Here is a 20,303-nt window from a genome sequence, read left to right on the forward strand (position 1 = left end):
TACCAGGTCCATCTAAGAACATCAAGAACAATTGTCCAGAAAATGCCAAAACAAGAACAAAACGCACCCATACACTCAACCTAGATTCGACCATCTAGCAAATCCCTAAACCCCAACTCTCTATCAAACACCAAACCCATCCCCAAAACTCGCGTTACACCCTCAGAGTACACCAGGGAGGAACAGATAGCACCCCAAATCGAAAACCCAGAAACTGACATAAGCAAACACACAGAAATTCAATAAAACAGGGATGGGATTCAAGATACCAACCTCAAAGATGAAAGCTTTAGTGCGATCGAAGGCGCTTGTCTTCACTACAGGAGATCTTCGTGCTCCAAAGATCGATAAACTCCACGGAATCGTAGCAAATCTTCTTCTCGAAACACAAAGCGAAGCGTGAAGACAACGATACTGGTTCAAGGTGCAAAGTGCCAAACCACCAGCTTTCCCTCTCTTTTATGTCAACATCAACCCCATCTTGACCGTCCGCTAAAAAACGACATCGCACAATAACCGTACACGTGCCCCACGCTTACACTTACTCTCCGGATTAACCGAGACGACGCCTCGGTTACAAAATCAATAATTACCCGCATTTATGGCGAGGCGACGGGCATGCTGAACAGACGTTATTCCACACGCTAACCCAATACATAGCAGCCACGTGTCGAACGCCTTCAGACGAAGCGTCTGTACGAAGTAATATTCCACAGGGCGGGAATACTAACCGTCAAGAGCGAGATAGTCTCCGCTAAGCGCAACACCACTAGCGGAACTTCTCCCCTTTCATCTTGCAAGCGAGATAGTCTCCACTAAGAGCAATACCGCTAGCGGAACATCTCCCTTTTCATCTTGCAAGTGAGATAGTCTCCGCTAAGCGCAACTCCACTAGCGGAACTTCTCCTTTTTCATCTTGCGAGCGAGATAGTCTCCGCTAAGCGCAACACCGCTAGCGGAACTTCTCTCTTTTCATCTTGCAAGCGAGATAGTCTCCGCTAAGCGCAATACCGCTAGCGGAACGTCTCTCTTTTCATCATGCAAGCGAGATAGTCTCCGCTAAGCTCAATACCGCTAGCGGAATTTCCCGCTTGCAAACCTCGAAAATGAGGCCGTCACCGCTGACCGCAACTCCATGCACTAGGCCACCGCCAGGTTCCCGTAACACTGCGGGCCACTTACTATCAGCGGACGGACTTCCGCCAATGGCGATTCCCGAGGCAACGCCTCACTTTGACAATGACCGCCACGCGGCGTTGCAGTCAAACCAAGGTCCTCCGGGACAAAGGGGGGACGCGTCAACAGTCTTCGACGTCCCTGATCAGGCATGTTTGACCCCCGCCACTTGGGTATCAAAGATTGGGTTCGCTACCCAACACCCTCTGCTCTGCGCAGCTCCCCTCAACAAACAATACACCGGCCAAACGGAGGTCTATCTTAGCCGGGGAGTGGGGGACTCCCTGGGGGGGCCTAGTAGGGGCGCACCCGAAAGGGTATAAAGCGTTTGTTCAGTAAGTCCATGGTTGACAACTCACTGACGCTAATTATGTTTTCGCAAGTCTGGCGGAAGTAACGCTTCGAACCGCTAGGCAACTCCCCAACCAAGATTGCCCTCCTTGACTGGGGACTTGGGGGACTTGTACTTACATAGGCATTTGCAAGCATAATTAGCCATAATGAGCCACGCTCATACTACCACCAGCGGTACCAACTCCCGCCAAAGGTGTGACCTACCACTACTAAAAACAATTGCTTTTGCGACGCCTATTTTGCTACGGCAAATTGGGCTTTTGCGACGAAGAAAACTTTTCGCGATTGAAAATTAAGCCTTTTGCGACGGAAATGTTGACATTGCAATAGGTGGCGTCACAAGATCCATTTGCGACGGTAAAATGCCGTCGCAAAAGGTCATTGCAACGGTATTCTCCTGCTGTCGCATCAGTTATTGTTTTGCGACGGTGATTTGCTACGCAAGCTTCCGTCGCAAAATTTCCATCAGGGTAGCCCATGTAGAGGTATTTGCTACGGCTATGATGCCGTCACAATGTGTGTATTTTCAAAATAACCGCCAAATCTTCCCGCTAAAATTGTGCTACGGTTAGTTTGTCATTGCAAATATATTTATAAATTTTAATTAAAATATTTTGATAAATAGATAAACCTATATAATTTTATACCAATTGTGATGCTAAAATGGTTGTCCCAAACGCTAATTTTGTTTTATTATTATTATCATTATTATTTTTTACCCATTTCCACAAAATTTAACAAATAATTAATAATAATAGTTAAGTAATTAATATCTGCATCCATTAAATCAAATAGGAAATTAACATTAACTCATAAAAAATATAGTTAAAAATATCCATTGAGTCATCGTACCATATTCAAATACAAATAGTCAAACACTAATATGAAAATAAATGTGTTGTCATTTACAAGTATTGAAAATTATAACCGTACTCACAACTGCACCATTTTACTTGTGAGTTTTACACTTGCTTTCATTTGCTTTGCTCTTTTTGCCATGAGAACCTGTAATATAAACATAGAAAAATCAATGTTAGCTTAATGTCCAGTAAGCAAGATAGACAACAAAATGCACATATTCTTTCGTGAAGGTGTCCATACAAACAAAACAAAAAACATTAAGGCATTGAAATCAAAACATAAAATCAGAGGAACATTTAAAATTCTGGAGCTTTCTCTATTACAGACCAAACTGGGAAAATTCACAAAACATTCACTTTATGTCGAAATGTAATGAAACTTTCCAGATCCTTTGCTAACTAACAGAAGTAAAACATATCAAAAGGTCAGGTCATTTGGAGGTCAATAAGTCAGGAAAAAGAAATACCAAAGAAGGCTGTACTGCAGGACAGTTTCTGCAGATTTCCAGCAAATTCACTCATCTTACTTGCTACTTGGTTCAAATTCATATAACCAGTGTATCCAGAGTTAATGATACCAGATAAATATGACATCTTATGCATGTTCAAGATAAATATGACACAATCAATCAAAGAAGTCAACTTGGCGTTTACCTATTTCAGCTAGAGGCAGAGGTGAATTCTTATATCAGCACCTGTTTTGTGTACATATACACAGAGAAAACATGGAATGAACTTCAGTTATAAGAAGCCAATATGAAAAATTCACAGAGACATTCAGAAGCATGCTCCAGAACCTACAGCAATAACAAAGCGCACATCCACAATGGAACAAAAACTACTTGTGATAGCTGTTAACTTTGAAACTCAGAAAAATAGAAGTACCTTAGAACTACTTGTGATGCTACGAGTGTGATTCATGCAAGGCAGCTGTGCTTGGAATTATCAAAAGGGACCAACACAAGCTCTCTGTCCTCAACATTCTGATGCTTGTTGTCCTGCAAATGAGCTACACCAACTAATGCATCTTGTGCATCAAATAGAACACTAGACATCTAGCTTAACAGTAGTTCTGATCACCTAATCTGATCCTAACTTGTGCAAACCAGCAATACTAATCAACAAGGTTCAATCAATCAGGGCCAAGTCATAACAAATCTCACTTCACGAGCAACATGGCAAGCAGGCTAGGACATCACCAATACACTGCTAGAACCCAGGTTCAGATTCCACCAATATATCCATTTGTCCCTCACCTTCCGTCGTACATGCTACACCAACTTATCTTAATGATGTAAATTGAAAAACGAGGCTCAAATCAGAGATATCATTGGTTCAACATTACTATCTGTGGCGGCACTCTGCTCGGATATATCAAACTAATACTACCTTTTACGAATGAAAGACCTTAACAGCAATGGTTGCTAGGTTCAAAATCTAAGCCTGAATGAAACTACCAAGGTAGTTGCAGACTCCAAAATGGGAATCATGTAGCAAGTATCACTAAACTATACTACTCTTTCGATCATACAGAAAACTACAACTGCATAAAACACATAATCACATATGTAATCGACACATAAACTAAGTAAAACATGGAACTGCATAGACACGATGAACTCATAATGATTCAAAGGTGGGTCCAACCCATTACTTGAAATACAATTAAACTACAAATCCATCACCAATCTCATCGAAATTCTCTGCTATGGGACTATCACAAAGTTCCCAAATTGATTAAACATAAAAGATTACCAAGTCTATCTCTCTCGAATTAAAATCTTATAAAACAGCAAAAGGCCAATCCCAAAGCAAACGCAGCAGCAGCAGTGCTTGGAATTGTCAAAAGGGACCGACACAAGCTCTCTGTCCTCAACTCCCAATTTGTAAGGAGTAAGGAATTGAAAATATATAGCAATTCTAACTCAACAACGTACAGCAATTCCGACATCCAAATCAATAAACCCAGTCATGAAATTGATCACACTTCTTAGCAGATCTAGCTACCAAGACACCAAATCCTTAATCAATCCGTAAAATATCACAACCCATAAACAAATTACACTAGAAATTACCGAGGACGCAGAGAATTTCGGCAGTGCTTCCTCCGTCCCCGAAAACGTGAAGCAAGTGGGGGAGCGAGTGGTGAAATTCTTGAGCTCCTCAACGACGCCGTTGCAGGCGGTCCAGCCGGAGAAGAAGAGGAGGAAGGCTGGGCGGCGGGGATAGGGCTGCGAGTGGAGAAGGAGTAGTGGCAATGGTTACGGTTTTGGGAGCAGAGGGGATTTTGAGAGAGAGAGAGAGAGAGAGCGAGCGAGGGAAAGAGTGAGCAGAATTTGACCGGCCTTCTATCTCTTTCTTTCTATTGCCCCCAATAGACGTCTAAGGAAAAAAAATGAGAAGATTACATCAATTCAAAACATTTATTGCCCCCCAATAGACGTCTATTGCCTCCCAATAGACATTTAACAAACCTCTATTGCCCCCCAATACAATTTTTTTTTCCTTTTTTCTTTATTTCTGTCCCCATTTCACTACCAAAAAAAACAAAACAAAAAAAGGAAGGATGGCCTTTTTTTTCTTTTTCCGTCGAACCTGTTCGGAATCCGAACGACCCAAAAAGAAGCCAAAACAGAATAATTCCATAGAGCAACAACTTCAATATCAGCAACAGTTCTTACAAATTAGATGCTCCATGCAAGCACACACTTTTTTTGTTTTGGCTAAACATATACCGTTAAAGAAAAAAGGAAGAAAATTCATGGTAGGATGGAAAAGTCTATGACTGCTAGACCTATACTTCTCAAGCAAAAAGATGAACAATCAAGAATCAAAATTATGGTCTAGCATCTCTGACATGCAATCATGCTACAAGTTTATCGAACCTATTGAATGGTAAAAGGTGCAGGTGTGTTCAATTGTCAGATTTTAAGAATGCTTCTATCGAGACAAGTCTAAATGTATGCAGCTCCAAAACAAAAAAAGAGCATCGCACATAATGAAACCAAAAAAAAAAAAAACCAGTGTGCGCTCACTACGCTGCAACTCGGACTAAAACGTGGATTTGGATTTGAGCCTCCAGAAGCTTAGGTCCAGATTGTTGGTGCTTAAAGGCGACCCGAGCAATGTCAATATTCACCGGTATCGAAGATGACAGGTGAGAGAGAGAAAGTACAAATGTGGAACATGACGCCGGCGATGCCGAAGATGATGACGACGATGTCGGTGCTGGAAAACTACGGGGAAGAGGGCCGACGGAGGGATGAGTGTGGGGAAGAAGGTTGGGATCGGACTCGGAGTTTTTGTAATTAAGATCCTCCTCCTCCTCCTCGTCGACGTCCTTGCACAGAGAGAGAGAGAGAGACGGATCCTCGTCGTCGGCGTTGGGGTCCTCGTCCTTGCAGAGAGAGAGTCATTGTCGTCGTCGTCGACGGCGTCCTTGCAGAGAAAGAGATTGGTGGTGAGAGAGAGTCGTCCACGTCTTCCTTACAGAGAGAGATCGCTAGATCGGTGATGAGAGAGAGACTCATCGAACTTGCAGAGATGTGAGAGAGAGACGGCGAGAGAGATAAAGTGGCCGAGATGTAATTATTAATTTTTTAGAGCCCAAAATCGTCATTTAGCTATTAAATTGGGTTAGTGGGAACAAAATTTTCTTGGTGGTGTAAGAGCATCTTTAGCAATGCTAGCCATTTTTGAGTCAAATTTTAGCTAAAGTAGCTAAAAAGTCATTTTAGCTAGCCACTTTAAAATTACGTCTGCACCAATGCTCTCTATTTTAGCTAGTTTTGAATTTATATTATTTTTTAAATAAATATTAAATAGTTTAATTCTATTTATAAATTACATAAAATAATTTAAAAGGAATGTTTTAAATTATAAAGAGCCTTATCCCGCTCTCTATATTTAGGAGCGAGATAGCTAAAAGTTATACTAGAGAGCCATTTAGGAGTCTGGTGCAACTGCTAAAATAGATAAAAAGCTAAACATGCTCTCCAAAATAGCTAAGGAGCCATAATAGAGAGTCTGCTAAAGATGCTCTAAGTGGGCTAATTTTAACCTATTTTTGGTGGTATGGGTCAAGAACCCTATTTATAAACATAAGTTGGAGGTCTATTAAGTAGGGAGGTCTAAATACTAATTTTGGAGGTATGAATAGAAACTCCCTAAAAGAAAAGTTACGAGTCCAAAACCAGGAAGTAATCACCTAGGAGAGTTTCGTAATTCGTTGTAAGGGCAAGATGGGTATTTCATGCACATAAGTATAAATAGGAAGTATAAGGTGAGAAAACCTAGAAACCCTCAAAACTCACTCCTTCTCCCTTCGCAGCCGCAACCTCCTCTCTCTCTCTCTCTCTTTTGTTTTTCACTATGCCTTCACTGGAAAGCATGATGTCTAGCCATCACTTCACGTCACAGCCACCACCAGTCAAACCGGGACTCAAATCCGACTCAAACCCAATCAGAATCACCAGCATGCACCGCCTCCAGCCAGTGCACACGACCACCACAGTTCCTGCCACCATGCCTCGCCAGAAAGGCTACTATCGATCACTTTCTCCACTCACCACCATCACCAATTTGTTCAAACTAAGCCGCTCATCCAAACCCGGAAGCCTTTACACCATCTGACGCTGGATGACCACTGAACGCACCGCACGCTAGAGTTTTGCATGGGTTGTGTTGGTTCTCTAACCTCCGGCCTGAATTGAGTCAAATTAACTCCAAAACTAGAATCAGCGCTTCTCCCTTCACCAAAACCTCCAGTCCCGACCCCCATTTCTTACCAGAGCCGCCGCACGCGCCTCACATGCCGTCGCCGGTGCGTGGACCACTGCAGCTTTGCCACTCACGGCCACAAGACTTTCGAACCGTCTCCATTAGGTAAATTTAGTCACGCTTTTTGTGGTTGAGCCTCCATTATGAGTTTGACAATAATAAACCCTAACCTTGTAATTTAATTGTATGTGAGGCTTGGTGAAATTTGGTTTTGGATTTGGAAAGGAAGAAGCTAAGGCTAGAATCGTCGCATTTAAATTGATTCACAGTTGACGGAGAAGAGGTATATATAACCTTTAAATTGGTTTTGAGTTGTGTTTTATAATGGTATAACCTTTGTTTTGTATGGCTGTTGAAATAGTGTTGTGGTGATGTTGTTGTAGTTCAATGGCTTTATGAAGCTGAGCTTGATGCTAGAGGCAATACGAAGCATAAAAGCTTATTTGGGAAAGGGTTAAATCGTAAGGGTCATGTATTGAATCTGTTTTGACGTGAACTATGTTTTGGTGAAGTTGAGGTTTTATGGATTTCACGAAGTGGAATGAATACAGTCAGATTTGTTCACCTAAGGGACAGTTTTAAGGGACTGTGAGGGACAAATGCATCTTAACCACATGTATTAAATATAAAAGCAGAAATTATAATAACTTAAAACTGTGCATTTATTTTCAGCCGTCAGATTCACTTGTCCCTCACAGTCCCTTAAAAACTGTCCCTTAGGTGAGCAGGTTTGAATACAGTTATACTTGTTAATATTATGGTGATAAAAATGTATCATTGGCTGAAATGGAATTGATACATAAATTACCGTGATTGATTTGATGTTTGTAAGAAACTAAGTTTGATAACATGGGAAATGAGAATGGCCTATTCAAACTATATGTGGATATTATTGGGTAGTTATTAGAATGATTTTAGCTACGGTTTCGGTGGTGATATGTTTATGCAAAGTTATTGAATGATGAATTGGTTACCATTATGGAAATGTCTTAAAGTGATAAAAGTAGTTGGTGAGTATTTAAGGAATTGGTAAATTTCGAATGGATCGATTTTGACAAGTGGTTGTATTCGATGTTAAGAGGAAATTTGTAATGAGAATGGTGACTTTTATTGGAGTGAATTAAATTAAGTTTTCGACTAAAGCTAATGGAACAAGAGTTAATTACATATAAGTGCATCTTTGAATGTTTTTTTAGCCATAAGGCCACCAACTAGTTTTTTCCCTCATAAGGTCACTTGATTAAAAAATGTGTTATATTTTGGATATTAAAAACCAACATATTTACATAAATGCCACTAGAGTACAAAAACAACAATCATTCTCTCTCTCCTCTCCGGCGAGGTCTCCGGTCAACTCCGGCAGGTCTCCGGCCGACCTTCGGCGAACTCCGGCCAACTTCCGGCGGGTCTCCGACATACCTCCTGCCAACTTCCGGCGAACTCCGGCGACCACAAAAGCTACTGTCACTAACACTAAAAGCTACTGTGGCTAGCAACAAAAGCTACTCTGATGAGATTCCCGGCCACCTCCGGCGAGGTCACAAAACCTACTATCACTAGCAACAAAAGCTACTCTGGTGAGATTTCCGGCAACATCCGGCGAGATAACAAAAGCTACTATCACCAACAACAAAAGCTACTATCACCAACAACAAAAGCTACTCCTTACCAAAAAACCTATGCTCCCCAAAACAAAAAGCTATTATACCCACCAACAAAAGATACTGTCACAAATACCAAAAGCTACTCTTATCAGTCATCACCAACAAATGCTACTCTCACCAACACCAGAAAACTACTCTCACCAACACTAAAAGTTATTGTCATCAACACCAACGAGCTACTCTCACTAACATTAGAGAGCTACTAACTTAGGTACAGAAAGCTACGATCACTATGATAGAAAACCACTACAATAGTTGCAGAGAGCTACTGATTTGAAAAAAAAAAAAGCCATTGACATTAGCTTGAAAATATACTAACAAAGACACATAAAGCTACTATCACGATATTGAAATGCCACTAGAACAATTACACGGAGCTGCTAACTTAAAATAATGAAAATGAAAATAGAAGCTATTGACATCATGTTGAAAAGATACTAACATAGACATAGAAAGATACTATCACTATGTTGAAAAGCCGCTATAACAGTTATAGAGAGTTACTAACTGCAACAAATAACATACAAGAAATGGTTCATTATTCATCAATCAAAATACATCACAACACCATCAGAAAACAGAATTCAACCACAAAACCATCCCCCCATCACTCAAGAGCACAACTCTCTTTCTCTCCCCTGCAAAATTCCACAACAGATGAATTCAAACAAATCCAAGTCCATTTATTCCAATAAATCACAATCAAATCAAACCAAACTAAACAAATTCTAATCATGCCGTCTAATTTTTTTCCGATAAAAAAAATCATTAACAAAACCAAAAAAGCAAATCGGAGGTGTAATTAAGGTCGGTGATGACGGAACAGAGGTGGTGTGGGAAGGGATGTCAACAACACCGCATCAAAGAAGCAAATTGGAGCTCAGATATGCAATCTCAGATCCTGCCGGATTCAAATCGGAGCTCAGATGCAATCTCAGATCTCGGCGGTAGGAACGAGGTCGAATCTGCCAGAAGAGGTTGGAGTTGCCTTCGAAGGCGGAGATGATGTCGTCGCTGTCTTTTTTGCACCAGACGCCGGAGTCGTAGGGCCAGGTGGTTTTGCCGACACTGGAGCTCACATACCAGATCTTCTGGATGACAACGACGACGATCCAGTCACGGAGGAAGATGGAGGAGACCCCGACCGTCGTCGATGAAGCCATTACCTCTAGTGACGCACATCGCTCCGGCCTGATGAATCAGAAAATCGGACGATGAATTCGAATCGTAGAGAGGCTCAATCAGTCTCTTCCGGTAGCCAGACGACCAATTCAAACTGTGGAGAGGCTCTATCACTCTCTCCCGGCGGTAGTTAGCTCCGGCCGTCCAAGTGAGCTCTAGAGAAAAGTTTGCGGTTACATAGAGGAAAGGGAGAGAGAGAGAGAGGTCTGTGGTGACGGAGAGGAAGGGGGGGAGAGAGACAGAGACTGTTTTGTTTGCAAATGGGCAAAATCGTCAAGTACAAAATAAATTGAAGATGAGAGTGGCCTTATGTGTACAAGAAAAACTAGGTGGCCTTATGGCTAATTAAAGTTTCAAAATAACATTTGTGTGTAATTTTCTAATGAAACAATATACTGATTGTAATCCTCCAATACTACTAGAGTTGGCATTTATATCCATTGGGTAATAACTGCTGGGTATACCTACCCAATAATAATTCGTGGGTAATACCCATCAAATAATTTACGGGTATGGGTATTTACCCAACTTATTTCTAAACGGGTAAACTCATACCTACCCATTTACCCGTTTTCAATATGGGCAGGTTTTTTTTTTGGGTGGTTCTAATTGAACCTCCTAATTTGCTCTTTGGACCTCCCATCCCAATTTTTTTCAACAAACTTCCTATTTTGTCCTTGTTTGTATTTTACTTTTTTTTTTATACCTCCTACTATGATACATGCAGTTTCTTTGAACATCAATTTTTTTTTATCTTTGTCCAGTAAGGAACTATATACATAGAGAGGAGAGGAAGGATTAATATATGACCACACTACCAACTTTAAAGTCTAAACTCTATACATGGCATGAAGGGCCATCGACAGTTTCGTCAAAAGGGATAAATACAGGCATACAGTAGAGTATTTAATTGAGAACTACAAGTGCAATTGTGTTGGAGTACAGAAGAAGGACCAAGCTGGAGGCTACGTTCTCAACCCAAAAACCCACAAAAATTTCTAGGTTCTTGCATAATTCAAAACCACCTGAATATCTCAAGTGATGTAATATGCTCTTTACTTGTTCTTCTTTTCCTCTTTAATTTCTCATGGCTATGGAGTTATGAAGTGCATCACAAATTTTAAATAAAAAAAAATAAAAAATAAAAACTCTATGATTCATATTTGTCAATTGGCTAAAAACAATTGCGAAGGAAGAGAGTATTTTTAGAATAATGACTCTTGCGTATCAATGGTCAATGGTATTCATTCTATATATTCAGTTTTTTTTTTAACTATAGAACCACCCTTTTTTGACAAAAATAGAGATTAAATTTTGACAAAAATTTAGATAGGTCCAAAGAGCAAATTAGGAGGTCTGAATAGAACCACCTTTTTTTTTTTTTTTTTAAAAAAAAATTTAAGACCTTTAGCCTATTAAAGGCTGTGATTTTTTTTATTTAAATACTCACTATTTAAGCGCCCTCATTCCCCATCTGGGGATATTTTCAAATGGGGGATTCCCCGCCCCCGCCCCTGCATTAGTCATTTTCTCTATATGATTTTTTTTATTTTTTTTATTTTGAAATTTTCTATTTTCTATCTGTTGAGAGAAAATTGCACATAGTGAGCGTAAATGTCACCCAACATAATTTCACTCGTATTCATTTAGTGAATAGAGTTTTTATTATTTTAGGTTCGACCCATTCAAGACAGAATGTGTCTCTTAATTACAATCCCTTGTTACAGGGAAACACCCTTTGATTCCATTTATGAAGAAACCAATTCATGGGATGTGTGTTTGTTTGTTTTTGCGGCTGCACCCGGATATTTGAATGGGTTGCCTACGTACCCTTGGAAAGGGATCAAGCCACTCGTAGTTCAAGAGTTCCAATGAGTGAATGACTCATTGGAGGGCTTTGATTTTGGAATGAGAGTAGTGTTTGGGATAAATTTGGTTTAACTGGACCAGGGATTCGATTTTTGTGTTTAGGACGCGGTTGCATCTAGACAAATTTGGTTCTAGATTGCCTACATACTCTTTGCGAGATCAAACCACATGTAGTTCCGGCATTTGAGATTTAAATGAGAAGATGACCAATTTATTTTGAATTTGTGTTTGGGAGATTTTGAAAGGTTTAGAGCCTTTGAATTTTGTGTGATTTGGGAATGATTTGATTTTCTGGTGCTGGGAGAATTTGATTGGAGTCAGTGATTCATTTGGGACTGGCCAAATTTGACTGGTGGAGTCAGGGATTTTGTATGGAGTTGTGGTTGCATCTAGTGGGTCGCTAGACTGCCTACATACCCTTTGAAGGGATCAAACCATTGTAGTTCATTGGATTAGAATTTTCGGTTTTGTACCGACTTTGGGTTGATGGATGTGTACATATTTTGAATCCGTCAATCAAAAAAATATATTCTGGGGTGGACATCCAATTTGGCAAAGTATCCACCGATTTGATTTGGGCACCCTGTCGTGCCGAGATTTGTGATTAGTCCTCAGAGATTTGGAGTTGACCTCTATCGATGGACTTGCTTTCATTTTATGTGAGAGGCCCAATGACTCCTTCCATTTGGAGTGGACACCTCAATTTTGGTGAAGTGTCCATGTATCATTTGACGATGCATATTTAATCTAGACACCCATCAAGACGAGCTTTGAGATTGGAGTCGAAGATTTGATGTGGACCTTTGTAGAGTGGGCTTTTCAGTGCTTTGAAGTTTGTCGACGGGTGATTCCATAGAGCCTAAAAGCTTGTAACTGATTTGGACACCCATAAATTTTTTTGATTTTATATCTGCACTCAATTCGAAGCCCAGACTAAACCCACAAAACCATCTGCTAGATCTGCCAGTTCTACTCGGAGAGAGAATTTGTCTGAGGCTCTGAGCATATCACGGCTTCACCGTTTCATGGACAAAGTGAGAGAAAGCAAAAGCTTAGTTGTTTATGGTTTTGATTCTTCCAAGCACCTGGATGTGGCCATGTTCCTTGTAACTTTGCCATTTAATTCCCATTTCAAAAGAAAGCTGCTTCCTGGTACTTTGAATCATGCCTTGCAGCACACTATGTTTTGATAATCATGCTTTAATTACATTTTGTCTTCATGTGCTATTGATCAGTTTTCCACCGCCAAAACAAAAGACATGATCACTTTGGGATTGTATATTTATTAAATCCCTTGCAGGTGCCACATTTTGAAGGAAACAGAATCACGTCAAGTAGAACACATTGTAGTCCTGTGATTGAAGGTAAGCTAAACCGAACACCCTGCAGTCTTGTGGTTAGGGATAAGCCAAGTCGAACACCCTTCTGTAGAAAGATAGCCACTTTGCTTTTGGGGGCACCATTATGATGGTGGCTTTGATACAGGTGGAGTAACGTCTTGGCTTTGGCGCTGCACAAGGATCCCTCCGGAGCAGTCTCTTCACTTTGTGAACTTAAGGACTTCGCAGAATGGTACTTGTTGTGAACTGGTAGCCACCAGGCTTTCACTTGACAAGCTTATTTTTGCCACCCATATGCAGGACGCACCGCGATATGGGTATCAAAAACAAGCACAGTGAATCCCTCTTAAGCTTGAACCTTGCTTCCGCCACCTATACGCAGGACGCACCGCAGTATATGCATCGAAAAACAAGTGAGCGTGAAGTGACACCGCGGCTATGAATGAGGGCTTGATGTTGACTTTGTGTCTTGCCCGGAAGCCTTTGGTGAGATTTGTAAGGATGAAAGCAACGAGGGACTCTTGGAGAGAGGATAGACCATCAACTTCTTGTTTGGAGTGCTTATAGTCGTACATGATCACCTATTAGCTTTCTGTAATAATATAATACAATACAAAGAGAACACTTGAGTGAAAATGATAATTGACAGCATATAGAAGAAATTATACCCATTACTCTATCTTTGTAGCTTCTCGTGGTCTCTTCTTAACTTCGGATTAATTTTCTCTTCTTCCCTTGCTGACAGTCTTTTCTTCTCTCCCCTATGTTTTTCCCTCTGCTCTCTCTCTCTCTCTCTCTCTCTCTTTTTCCTTTCGTTGCCTAGCTCTCTGCTTTTTTCCTCCTCTTTCTCTTTTTTGCTTCTCTTTCGTTGCCTCCCCCCTCCTTGTTGCATGTAAAGAGCTCTTTATATAGGCACGTAGAAGAATCAGAGATCATGCAGGTTAACCTTAATTTTTGAATTTGAAATGATCTTCAGATGATGATAACCACTCCCACATTCAAACTTGCAACCGTGGGAATTATCCACAACTTCCAGTATGGGATTTGAATTTGAAAACTTGATACAAAATGAGTCATCTGATTGCTACCAGTTCAAGTGATATCAAGTCGTAGCTTTTGTTATCCTCCTTGGATAGATGATTTGAAATCTGTCCAGCAATCTTGACTTGGTCTTGAATTTACAAGATGGGAAGATTATCCAAGGTTTTAAATTTGAATCTTGACTTGGTCTTGAATACAATCCACGTGATGCATGCATGATTGATTATGTTGCTTCCTTTTCTTGTTTTATTTGAACTTTGAAGACAACTAGAACTCTACCTTCTTTGGCCACAGCAAACTTGTACAATTATCCGCTTTGGAGATAATTAAGTTAAAGATACTGGACTCTCACTTTTGCATTGAACCAAATTGTTTATTTTGGGTTTGTGAAATTTTCGGTCTCAACACTATCTTTTCAGTTTTTTTTTTCCTTTCCTTTTTTGACAGATATTTTTTTTTATTCTTTTTATTTTCATCATTGTTTTGGTCGATTGAGTATTTCAAATACTTGAGAGTTGAGACAGTGTTTAAGAAAGAAATTGTTGGTTTAGTCACGAGGAAGCAATACTTGAATCGTCTTTTCACAATTATACAATGATCCAACGGTCAGATCCTCACGGATCGCCTATAAGATCATCCTCTCAAAATTATACGAAGATCCAACTGTTGGAGCGTCCTGTATCGCCTTTAGAATCATCCTCACAAAATTATACGATGATCCAACGGTCGGATCCTCACGGATCGCCCTTAAGATCATCCTCTCAAAATTATACAAAGATCCAACGATCGGATCCTCATGGATCGCCTTTTGAATCATCTTTTCACAATTATATGATGATCCAACGGTCGGATCCTCACGGATCACCTTTTGAATCGTCTTTTCACAAGTATACGATGATCTAACGGTCAGATCCTCATGGATTGCCCTTAGGATCATCCTCTCAAAATTATACGAAGATCCAACGGTCGGATCATCATCCAAGACCACACAAAGTCATCGGAACACTTCTACGATCAATATATCAAATCTACAAGTCGATCGGATGGCCTGATCCTCATAAATCAAAACCCATTTACGCCAATATATCGAAACTACATTTCGTAACAATTGAGACTTTATTAAATTTATGCCAAACAAGAATTAATACCAAAAATCTCGGTCATTACATTTTGGGTCTCAGAGTTTTGGCTGCACAACACCTCCAGTAATGGCAGCTCGTCTTGTTAAAGACTTGAAGGTGTGTTCTGGGTGGGAAAGAGAAATACCATGTATAGGTTTTTTTTTTTTTTTTAGAATAAGAAAATTACAAAAATGCCCCATATGTTGGTTGAAAAATAATAGTTCTCAATTTAAAAAAAAAAATTAAAAAAAAAGGGAACCCGCTTGGGTCATAGGAAACCCCGCCCCCGCTTGAGAAATGCGGGGAAAACCCACCGGTACCCCGCTCCCGCCCCCGCCCCAGCCCTCGCTTGCCCATTCCTAGGTGGAACTGGATTTGGGTATTTGGGTGTGATTTACAATTTTATATGGGTATTTGGGTAAAATTTGGGTACCCATGGGTATACCCATACCCAACCCATTTTTATACGGATATTTTGTAATTACCCATACCCAACCCATTTTTATACGGATATTTTGTAATTACCCATACCCATACCCATACCCATACCCATACCCATAAACTAATACCCATACCCGTTAACAGATAGCCAAAAGGAAAAATTACCCGTGGGTTTTAATGCCATCCCTAAATACTACCATATCCCGGAATTACCGGATGTGTAGGTCCAAATGTGTAGATCACTTCTGCAAATTTTCAGTCAAATTGATTATCGTTAAGGCATTCAAAACGGCGACTTAAGATTATAAGTATGAACGGTTCAAGTTTGATAGATTTGGTTCGTTCATTGATTTATTCTAGTTTGATACCTTAACGATCACCGATTTGGCTTAAAATTGCATAAATAATCTACACATTAGGACCTAAAAATTGAACTGTTGAGATGCCAAAATGTGATCGAAAAATTGGTCTAATGCCCTATTCCTATAAAAGACAAAAAAAGGGATCCCTTAGTGGAAGGGCCCTCTATATATATTTAGTGGAAGGGCCCTCTATATATATATATATATATATATATATATCAGGCCGGATCAAGAGAGGACGTCCGCACTTTCGCTAAAGTGCGGACGTCCTCTCTCGATCCGCTCTGTATATATATATATATATATATATATATATATATGGCCCTTCTAGGAAGGGATTCAATTTTTTTAGACATTTTAAGAGATCACTTGTGAGACCCATGTTTTGATCACAAATAGCCATCTCGACCGTTCAGATTTTAGATCTCCATGGACAAATCATTTTTTCTAAATTTTCAGGGTTGTTAATTGTTAAGATATTAAATTAGATTGAATCAATGTACGATCCTAATTTTTCCAACTTGAATCGTTCATATTTATAATGGTAAATCACGATTTTAAATGCATTAACGATTTTCATTTAGCTAAAAATTTGCATAACTAATTTCTACTTATAAAAATCTAAAGATCGATTTGTCGATATGTAATTGAAAAGTAGATCTCTTTAGTTATCGCATAAAAAAACCGAAAAAATAAAATTCATTTGTGGAAGCCCCGGGCGTACGTGTGTGTGTAGAAGATAATTAATTGTCAAATTAAAGGATTCAAGTTAAGCTAGCCAAGTATAATGGACTATGAGAATAAATTTCTTGTTGGATTTGTCATTAACAAAACTCCGATTATCCAGAACTCCAATATTGTGGAGTAAGGCTTCGAACTCCATGAATCTCAAGTAGTGGATTTTTGACTCATCTCGGATAGTGGTTTTCTTATATAACTAGTCTTCCTGCACGCACGTTAGTGCGGCTGAATGCTTTTCAATTTTGGTCTGAAACTTGCTTTATCAAGTCATCCATTTCTTGCCCAGCCCATTGCACTTCATGCACCAACTCTTTAATTATAGCCTCAGAATGATGTAGTTCCATTTTCAGTGCTTTTACCAATGATATATTAGATGCATGCTGTTCTTCAAGACCTCATATATGATTAAGTACTTTTAAGTAATTTTGTACAGAGACTTAGAGCACACAACATAGAAAGTAAATAAATAAAGAGTACTCATCAATTAAAAAAAAAAAAAAAACTAACCACGTTTAGGCAGAGGGTTTGTTGACGATACTTGCGAGGAAACCGAGATCAAATTGAGAAGGCGTTGATCAATTGAAGAAGAGGTGAGAGGAGGAGAAAAGAAAACGTCTGATAGAGAAGACGTTGCCCAGATAATATCACAAAGAAAAAAAATAGGGTTTAAAAGATAAAATCAAGAAAGTAAAAAAGAAAAAAAAAAATTTTGTAATTAAGAAAACATAGAAATATAAAAATCAGAAATTATGCTTTAATGATATGGATACGCACATAAGCTGCCACCTAAAGTGGGCTCTAGGTGGTTCCCAAAAAGTGGTTCACCTAGCATTACTCTAATAGCACGTTTACTTACTTGGAATGAAAAATAATCATGAATCGGAGACAAGTGGAATGGGTGAAGAAAGGAATCGGTATTGATTCCGGAGGAATGATTCCTAAACTCATCTCCCCCCTTCGTAATCGAATTCATGAGTATTCAGGAATCCATTCCTGATAAATAGGTGGGACCTACACCAATTCCCATTCCTTCATGTGTTAGTAAACACAAGAATTCTTTTACCTGGAATCATTCCGATTCCTTTATGTGTTAGTAAACACATGGGTATTTTTATTCCGTAATCATTCCATTACATTCCATTCCATTCCAAGTAAGTAAACGTGCCCTAAATAAATGTACCTACAAACCCAGAGCAGTAAGTAGAAAATTTCAATCCTTGTGCATTTCCTGAGCACAAAATCAAACAAAATAGATAAGAAAGTGTTGTTGATAAGAATGAGATACCATACAGTCTAAATGACTTGAAACAAAAACGTAAATAAGTCAATTGGATGCCTTCAGAACCTAATCTATACATCAATTAATGTATTTACAAAATAGATGTAGCCAATTAAATCAAACATATCAATTCATTTGGTATCAGAGCTGCATATGTATGTGTATACTTCCAGACTTCAATATAGCAAGGAAATAAAGTCCACATGGTTATCTTGTTCTCTCTAGTTTATTTATATTTTGGGCAAGAGGATTCGCGATGCCCATATTAACTTTCCTTCAAATCCGAAGGAAGATAAAAGTATGAGGAAGAATTGAGCTTCGATTTCTAAAACTTGAGCCTGCTTGTCTTTGAGTTTTGTTTCCCAGGTTGGAAGTGATCGGGCCTGTTGATTTTTAACACCTCGTTGATTGGGGTTCGAAATTTTAATTTATAGGGTCGAAAGACATGGTTGCCACTAGTTCTAGGCTCCACGTCCCCCTATCACATTTGCAACAAGATATACTAACAAGAAAGAAAAAAAAAAAGTTGACGAAAGACATTTGCAAAAGTATCTCGTACGTGATTGCCAGATTCCAACTATTTGAATAGCAAGATATGATAACTAGTTGTCTAGGTTATCATCACAAGAAGCAATGAAGTTTAATTATTACAATGCTCTATTAATTAATTAAAAGCTCTACAATTTTTCCTGATTTCACCAGCATTTCCATCCTGAAGGCTGCCCATCTTCAACATAGCAGTTGCAAAACTCTGACTGAATCTGCCACCATTGGAAGCAAACCCAGAAACAATACCAGCCGTTGACTTGTCCACACCTAGCTCCTGGTCAATCTGCATCACACCTCTCTTCAAATTAACCTGGTTATAGAATTGATTATCAAAGGCAAATGATGTATTTTGGTCCAAAAATGCAGTAGGGTCATTAGGTCCTCCACAGATCTTTTTCAGCTTGGTAACCAGAGCTGGGTCCATTGAAGGATCGGGAGACCCAGTCCCCTGAAAGTTGGAAAGCCTATCTTCAAAAAAGCTACAGTGCGCAACGCCAACGGTGTGTGCACCCAAAAGAGTCACCATATCGTTCAGAGTCATTCCTTTGGCCGTGAAAGACTGCAATGCCTGAGACACGGAGAAGGACGGACCAGGTAAGTTGACGTCATTGGGATTCGATACTAGGCCGTCACGCCGTCCGGTGGGTGAGTTGTAGCTCGGGCCACCGGCTAGAACCACTGAATCTCTAGTCGCGAGGGTTATGATATCAGCACAGGAGACTGTTGACGGGCATGCAGCCTCAAGTGCTTTCTTGGCCTCGTCGATGACCTCAAACCCTCTTACAGTCAAGTTTGGTCCTGCGGTTTTTTCAGACGCCTTCTTCTTGGTGGAGTCAATAAGGATGGAAGCATCACAACCCTGCAATAGACAAACAACTTCCATCAATTATTAGTTATCCTAAACCACAAATTCGATCAGAACCTTAATTAGCTGATCGAGCCAGTGTACGTTCGTAGAACTTTAACGTAAGATCGATATTACATATAAATACAGAAATGGATAAAATAAGTGTATGGTGCTCGTACTCTAACAAAGCAGTCATGGAAGTGCATGCGAAGCAAAGCAGCAGTTATAGATCGATCACTGGAGAATTTTTTCTGGACGACTTGTTGTACAATTTGTTCGGCTTTTGGGCAAGTAGCACTGTAGAAACCAACCCGCAAGTCAGCCACTGCTAGAGGAAGAAGAAAGAAAAAGGCCAAGATTGAGGTCTCTATCCTCATCATCCTCTTATTCTTCTGAACTTCTACTAGAGTGGAATATGTGGATGGTACGTAATTGACGTTGAGGAGCTCGATGGTTTTGGCAATATTGATGGATATGAGTTTTAGGGTCTAGGAGGTGATAAATATATAGGGGAGGATAAGCAGGAGGAGGAGGGTACGAGTAAAGAAAGATGGATTGTATTAGCTGGAGGCACACAATTGTCAAAGGGTCGAGGGTGGGCATGCACGTCGATTTTGAACAATAGTTTGGATGCATGTATACATAAAAGGTGCGTTGAATTCTGTTTGTGCGTTCGAAGTAAGATCTGCCGAAATACA

At 39.8% G+C, this 20,303-nt stretch overlaps 1 protein-coding gene and 2 long non-coding RNA genes across 3 annotated transcripts; 1 reads left to right on the forward strand and 2 right to left on the reverse strand.

The window, feature by feature from the left end:
- Positions 1-2,372: 2,372 nt before the first annotated feature.
- LOC133719935 (uncharacterized) lies at positions 2,373-3,656 on the reverse strand. Its single transcript, XR_009851566.1, has 3 exons — positions 3,276-3,656; positions 3,045-3,085; positions 2,373-2,535 (listed from the first exon to the last, which is right to left on the reverse strand). It is a non-coding gene; the product is annotated as an uncharacterized LOC133719935 (long non-coding RNA).
- A 3,043-nt stretch (positions 3,657-6,699) lies between these two features.
- LOC133723575 (uncharacterized) lies at positions 6,700-8,294 on the forward strand. Its single transcript, XR_009853136.1, has 2 exons — positions 6,700-7,452; positions 7,553-8,294. It is a non-coding gene; the product is annotated as an uncharacterized LOC133723575 (long non-coding RNA).
- Positions 8,295-18,756: 10,462 nt separating this feature from the next.
- LOC133722009 (peroxidase 44-like) lies at positions 18,757-20,089 on the reverse strand. The gene is made up of 2 exons (XM_062148795.1): positions 19,785-20,089; positions 18,757-19,617 (listed from the first exon to the last, which is right to left on the reverse strand). The coding sequence occupies exons 1-2, from the start codon at positions 19,983-19,985 to the stop codon at positions 18,874-18,876; spliced, it is 945 nt and encodes a 314-aa protein (XP_062004779.1). The 5' UTR covers positions 19,986-20,089; the 3' UTR covers positions 18,757-18,873.
- Positions 20,090-20,303: the final 214 nt, after the last annotated feature.

This window comes from Rosa rugosa, chromosome 7 (assembly GCF_958449725.1).
Source record: "Rosa rugosa chromosome 7, drRosRugo1.1, whole genome shotgun sequence".
NCBI lineage: Eukaryota > Viridiplantae > Streptophyta > Magnoliopsida > Rosales > Rosaceae > Rosa > Rosa rugosa.

Coding starts and splice junctions, on each gene's coding strand:
- LOC133722009 (XM_062148795.1), bottom strand. CDS start 19,985: ATGATGAGGATAGAGACCTCAATCTTGGCCTTTTTCTTTCTTCTTCCT. Junction 19,618..19,784: donor TCCATGACTGCTTTGTTAGA/GTACGAGCACCA, acceptor TGTCTATTGCAG/GGTTGTGATGCTTCCATCCT.